This window comes from Lycium ferocissimum, unplaced genomic scaffold (assembly GCF_029784015.1).
Source record: "Lycium ferocissimum isolate CSIRO_LF1 unplaced genomic scaffold, AGI_CSIRO_Lferr_CH_V1 ctg16389, whole genome shotgun sequence".
NCBI lineage: Eukaryota > Viridiplantae > Streptophyta > Magnoliopsida > Solanales > Solanaceae > Lycium > Lycium ferocissimum.
In genome coordinates, this window is record NW_026716573.1 from 1 (window position 1) to 7,018 (window position 7,018).

The 7,018-nt window shown below is 35.2% G+C and overlaps 1 protein-coding gene across 1 annotated transcript; it reads left to right on the plus strand.

Annotated features, from left to right (window-relative positions):
• Positions 1–1,844: 1,844 nt before the first annotated feature.
• LOC132042590 (stearoyl-[acyl-carrier-protein] 9-desaturase, chloroplastic) lies at positions 1,845–4,318 on the plus strand (the record flags this gene model as incomplete). Its single annotated transcript, XM_059433109.1, has 2 exons — positions 1,845–2,399; positions 3,397–4,318. Coding segments are annotated over 2 exons (1,116 nt in total), but the record flags the coding sequence as incomplete, so codon positions are not given.
• Positions 4,319–7,018: the final 2,700 nt, after the last annotated feature.

A 7,018-nucleotide genomic window follows, 5' to 3' on the forward strand; every position in this document is an offset into this window, starting at 1 on the left:
TTCTTTTTTGACCCCTTCGTAGTGTTTCTGAAATATTGGATGTTGTTGGTATTCTCTGATCGTAATTGTATGTATGTGGATTGGTGGTAGTTGATGCTATTGCATGGCGTATCTTGAAATCTGTGATCTTTCCTGTTTGTATATTTATTGGTATGTCGGTGTACTTTTTTTGCTCTTTTTCCTGATTGAATGAAAATTTTATTTTTCTGCCTGTGTATCTATTTATATCTGAAGGGAGCCTTGGCCTGATTGATAAAGTTGCACAGGAGGTCATGGGTTCGACCCGTGAAAACCACCTCTTGTAGAAATGCAGGGTAAGACTGCGTACATCGAACCACACCTTCCCCGTAACCCGCGCATAGCGGGAACTTCGTGCACGGGGCTGTCTTTTTTATTTTTTTATATTTTATATCTAGTTATATCTCTTCTCTTCGGGGTGCACTGATTTAATGTGTTAGTAGAGTAGATTTTTCTCTTGTTCCTTGTGCATGTTTTGATAACAAGGTGATGCGTGACACCAAGTGGAGAGCTGAGCGGTTGAGCCATAGCTGCATAGGACTAACAACCTGAGATCAATAAATTTACACTTTCAACCAAACACAGTATAAATTAAATCTCAAACTTAATCCTGAATATCCCATAAAACTAGGGATTATTTTATCCCACCTGCCAGGTGGGATAAATTGGTCCAAGGATTATAATTTCAGGATAATTTAATCCACGAGCCAAACAACCCTCAGTATGAGTTCATTTGCGCAAATCTTTGTGGGATATAACAGGCTGCCCAGTGGAATGTGGATTGGTGGAGGCAATTAAAAGCTAGCCCAGGCAGCACCACCACCCAAAAAAAAAAAAAAAAAAAAAAAAAAAAAAAAAGTAAAACTGAAATCTGATGCAAATTTGATTAGTGGATCTGCATATGCATGAATATTCTATGTGATCCTTACTTGAGACGGAGGCGGATTCAGGATTTGAACTTTATGGGTCCGACTTCAAAATTCTATCACAACTCATTTATCAGTAAAGTGGGAGAACTATATGAGGGCTCAGGTTCAAGACCTAGTGGAGGCAAAAAACAATAGTTAATTTTTCCCCCTTTGCCTAAGTGGGCGAAGTTACTTGTGTTGATGGAAGGTAGCAGGTACCTGGTGAAATAGTCGAGGTGTACGCAAGGTGGCCAGGTCACTGCTGTCATAAAAAAACCATTTGAGTTTCCAGGTTCAAAATCTATTATGTATGCTGATTTAGTAGATTTTATTAGAACATATAAAAAGTCTGAGCTAAAGCTATTGGGTTCTGATGAACCCATAACTTCTGCACTACATCCGCCTCTGACTTGAAATACCTTTATTGATTTTTTTCTATTATCTCTTATTTGCCACTAGCTTAGTCATTATTGAGGGTCATATTGCTTTATCCCCCGCTGGGTCATTTAAATTGATAATGCACGCATTGGTTAGAATATCATCATTGTACTGATTGACTGTCAGAATTAGAACTGGTTCTGTCAATGTACTTTACCAATAGGTTGGACAGATTTCTGTGGTTTACTTCTTCATGTAGGAAAAGTTGAACTGGGTAGAGTCTTTTCTTCATATGTATATATATGAATGTTTGATCACACCTCCGGACCTACTTTGGGAGGTAACTACTTGAAAAACAATAGTAAAAGGTGAGTGAAAAAGTAAGGGGGAATTCTTTTCTCCGCCCCCCCCCCCCAAACCAAAAAAAAGGGGAGTATTGATGGCGTCATTCATTGCTTTGTTCCTGACTAGTGTTTTTCTTCTTGGGACCAGATAATCTTTTGCCTTGAACTAGATTCAGACTTAAATTTGCTGTTGTAGCTAATCTTTTCAAAAGTGCATAATTCTAATTCTGCTTCTGCTAATTGTAGGGAAGGTGGAAATCTGAAGAAGCCATTCAGTCCTCCACGAGAGGTGCATGTTCAAGTTACCCATTCCATGCCGCCAGAGAAGCGTGAAATCTTTGATTCCCTGCATGATTGGGCTGAGAATAATATCTTGGTGCACCTAAAGCCTGTTGAGAAGTGTTGGCAGGCCAGTGACTTTCTTCCTGATCCTGCCTCAGAAGGATTTGATGAGCAGATCAAGGAGCTAAGGGAGAGGTGCAAGGAAATTCCTGATGAATACTTTGTTGTATTAGTTGGAGATATGATCACAGAGGAGGCTCTTCCAACTTATCAGACAATGCTTAACACCCTGGATGGCGTTCGTGATGAAACTGGTGCCAGCCTAACTCCTTGGGCCATTTGGACGAGGGCATGGACTGCCGAGGAAAATAGGCATGGTGACCTTCTCAACAAATACTTATATCTTTCTGGAAGAGTTGATATGAGGCAAGTTGAAAAGACAATTCAGTACCTCATTGGCTCAGGGATGGTAAGCTTGCTTCTCTGCATTCTGCTATCACTTTTAAGCTTTCAAATCATCTTGGAGATTTATTGGTAAAAATTATACAGACTTATCTGTTATAGTTATTTGTCATTAAACTGATCTGATAGCAGGTTTCTTTCAGAGTGTCTGTGGTATCTGTGTCTGTCTGTCTGTCTGAATGAGCCTGCACATAGATGAGCCGAATCTCACGCAGTTAAAAGATTCTCAGATTTGGTAAAACTATTGATAATAGAGAATTAGTTGTGTTATATATGGAGAAAAGGTTCTGATAGTACATTTGACAAGCTCAAATTACTATTCCTTTTTTTTCTCCATATTCTCTTAGGCATACAGAACTCAAAATTTACATGACTTCAATCTGAATGTGGGTTCTGTTTGGATACTAGTTTTCGTTCTTGATCTTACTCAAGGAGTGTACTTCAAATGCTTTCTCTTTATGCATTTGCATGTGGGTTCTGTTTGGATACTAGTTTTTGTTCTTGATCTTACTCAAGGAGGGTACTTGATTCTCTTCCTCCCACTTTTTCTGATTTATTCCCTACCTTAAACGATTGTGAACGCAGAGATGATTAATTTATTATGCAGTACGTACTTATGCATCGCTTGATCTTGAAATAAATTTGTCTGCGTCCTGAGATCCCCTCCATTTGCACAGTAGTTTGCCTATCCGACCAACTGTATTGCCTTGTCTGTTGTTTGGAGAGTTGATGCAAAGATGAGTTGCTTGTCAGTGGCATTAAATTCATGCTGCAATTAACCTGAGTTTCATGTTGGCTAAATAATGCATTGGGAGAGTTGAGGTGCATGATTAACATGTCGGCATTTTATTTAATTAAGCAGTATGTTTCTAGCTGTTAATCAGGTAAGCAGAAAAACAAGATTGAATTGTTATATAATCATTCCTTTGTGGCTAAGACTTCCTCTCTTATGGTGCACTTGTTTAAGTTGATATTTTTTCATGCATTTGATACTTAACTTTTAGGATCCTCGCACGGAAAACAACCCGTATCTGGGTTTTATCTACACTTCCTTCCAAGAGAGGGCAACCTTCATTTCTCATGGAAATACAGCTCGTCATGCTAAGGAGTATGGGGACATGAAACTAGCACAGGTATGTGGTATCATTGCTGCAGATGAGAAGCGTCATGAGACTGCATATACCAAGATTGTGGAGAAGCTATTTGAAGTTGACCCAGATGGCACTGTATTGGCTGTCGCTGACATGATGAGGAAAAAAATCTCGATGCCAGCTCATCTGATGTATGATGGCCGGGATGACAACCTCTTCGAACACTTCTCTGCTGTTGCTCAACGCCTTGGCGTGTACACTGCAAAGGATTATGCAGATATTCTTGAGTTTCTGGTGGGAAGATGGGAAATAGAGAAATTGACAGGTCTTTCTGGTGAAGGACACAAAGCGCAAGATTATGTATGTGGTCTGGCTCCGCGTATTAGAAAATTGGAGGAGAGGGCACAAGCCAGGGCCAAGCAGAAGGCTCCTGTTCCTTTCAGCTGGGTATTTGGTAGAGAGATTGAGCTTTGAATGCTATATGTTCTAGGGTTATGTTTACTTTCTGAGCACCAATCGCCATAGGAATGCTAGTAAGAAATTTCAGGTTATGGTATCTATCAAGTCAGTATTTGTAAGGAAGATGCCATGGAGTTAAAACTGCTCCACTAGAATCCTGTAGATACCTTAAATTTTGTTTTTGTTCTGCTATTGTTTTTGGGTCCTATAAAAAAAAGAAAAAAGACAGCCTTTAGTTTTTACCTCCCCTTTTAGCCCATGTGAGTTCTTTATGTTCGTTACAAGTTTGATACATGAAATGTTGAGTGGCTATGTATAAGAAGATTAATGCTATATTTTGCTCTTATTTACTAGTAAAGTGATTCTTATTTCTTAACTTCTGCTAGCTCATTTTTACTTCTGCCTTGTTAAATACATCCAAACTTTCTCTAGAATGCTTTTCATTGCTTGGGGCACGTTTAGAAAGCCACCTTGGAGTTTTTTGGAATTTGATTTCAGTGTAAATATACAGTTTTGGTTGTTCGTCTAGTAATTATTTGGTCTGTATGTAATTCGGTGCGACTGAGTGGAGCAATCACTCCAATTTTTAATGGGATATAAAGATTGGTGATAATTATGCTACATAATGATATTTTAAAGTTAATTTTTAAAGTTTATTTCGTATTTATTCCCCAATGCTTCCTGCTACTTTATCTTTCCACACTATTCCTTGCTACTTTTTCATCAACTATATACTATTAGTTATAGAAAAATACTTAGATTACATTCACATGAGTCGGCTAAAAACTTTAAAGTTGCAATTGGATATTTTAACGTATTTTTTGTAAGAATATCTTATTTAATTCTTGGGGAACTTTCATAAATACAAGATATATAAGAGTAAATTATATAATATACAACTAATTTAGATATTACAAATTAAATTGCCAACTTAAAGCTAAAAACAAAGGAGATTATTGCTAATAAAAATCTAAAAATAAGGAGATTCCCTATATTAGTGATAACATAATTAAATGCATTTAAAAACACAATAAAGTACTTACCTAAAAAGCTCCAGCACAATCTACTAGCAAGCTAATTCATGAATTTTGACGGAAAAAAAAAACTAATTCATGAACAAGTATATTATTGTAGTATATGTTTTATATATATATATATATATATATATATATATATATAATTATATCTATATATTGTATATTGTTACTATATATATGTTATTGTGGAGTACAATTGGTTGGCACGTAGAGTAATATATTCATATAGTAGGTATATACTAATTTCTACTATTATATCCACAAATATTTTGTTATCATCTTTTCAGTTAAATTTACCAATTTGAATATACCATATACTTTTTTAGGTATATTTTCATGTACTTTTCTAAATACTAATATATTCAAATAATTTCTTTTAGTCACAAAAAAATAATTGCATTAGTCATCAAGTGAATATAAAAAATAAAAAAAAATAAAAAGAATAAAGAGGAGGAAACCAAAGAAGAAAAAAACCTTCTTTAAAACGGTAGATGAAATATGAGATTTGAAATTGATTTTATTTTGTTTATTTGGAAAATTACATTATCCCTAATGCCGTTTTGATAGTTTTTTTTCCGCGGGGCGGGGGGTAACTCCTAAAAAGTGGATTTGCATTAATGGTAGTAACTCCTAAAATTAAGTATTATTGATATTTTAGAAATGTAAAATGTTGTATTTTTGTAAATTAAAAAGTTAAAATTTTGAATAAATTGTATTTATGTAATTTTTTGAAAACAGTTGCAATCTTTTTAATTACCATTTAAAAAAGTTGTATTTGTGTGACTTTCCCTTAATTGTTTACATTAGTTACCAATTCATAATTTAAAGGCTTAATAACCCTCTGAATCATTGTGAATGACAATGGTGGATAATCGTAGGTCAATCGAAAAACAAATAGTTAATTAATCAAAGGTCCAATTGATCAAAATGCTAGTATTGTAAATATGCAGTTAGAAATAATCCAATGTCCGCTGGAACAGGTAGCGCTTCCATCGTTATCTCTGGAAATTGCTTACTGAAAATAGTTTGAAAATCTCAAAATTGAATTCAATCTTTAGGGAATCGAATGGCAGCTTGGTTGAGATTTCTTCAATGGAGGGACCGCAAAATTCTATTCGATTATTGTTGGGAGCCAGAATAATGCATATTTCTTTTATCTCAGAAATGTTACTAATGGATACATATTCTGAAGCATGAACAAGGAATTGTGACAAAAAGTTGAATGCGCAATTTAAACTTTTGAGAAATCTGTTAATTAACAAGCCTAGAGTTAAGGGCTTCCTTGACATTTCACTTGATCCTATCTTCGTTAAGTTAATTGATTCGGTTACTAACCTACCAAGTTCTTCACTCCATGAAATCTTGTACATAGGAGCTCTTCGATTGGAATTGGAACCGTGTATCATACTAAGAGACCTAAGTGGCATAAACCAAACATAGTTTATATATTTCGCATTGCATGGTCCTTTTGCACATTTTACTATCTTTCCAAAATTTCCCTCTCTTTCAATTCATCTCCCTAAATCTCTCAAATCATAATAAAAATCTCTCAATGCATATTCCCAAATTTGTGCTATCATTATATCTGTATCCATAGGTTGTATATGCTAAATAATTCAAGCTTTTTAAAAGTGAATCAGGAAACGTAGACGCTAATTTTTCAAGTGATTTTGATTTTTTTTTTTTTTTTCTTTGGAAACTTTGGGGGCAGGGAAGCAATTTTTTTAAAAAAAATTTGCCAAAATTTCTTCTACCCATGACTTTAATGACTCTAAAATTTGGAGATCGATTGAAACTTGGAGAATAAAATCAGAAACTCCATTAAAGAAGGATCGAAGCTTTAATTTAAAAAATCTGGTTTTAGCAATTGGTTTGTAGTGGGTGTTTCCCCAAACAATTGGGAATATCTTTAGCAGTTCAGATATCAAATTTAGGATGACTTGGGGCATTTCTGAGGTGGTCTGAACGAATCAATTTCAAGTAAAATCCACCAAAAGCTCTCACAATTTGAGTGTACACTCACTTATATGTCAGTATAT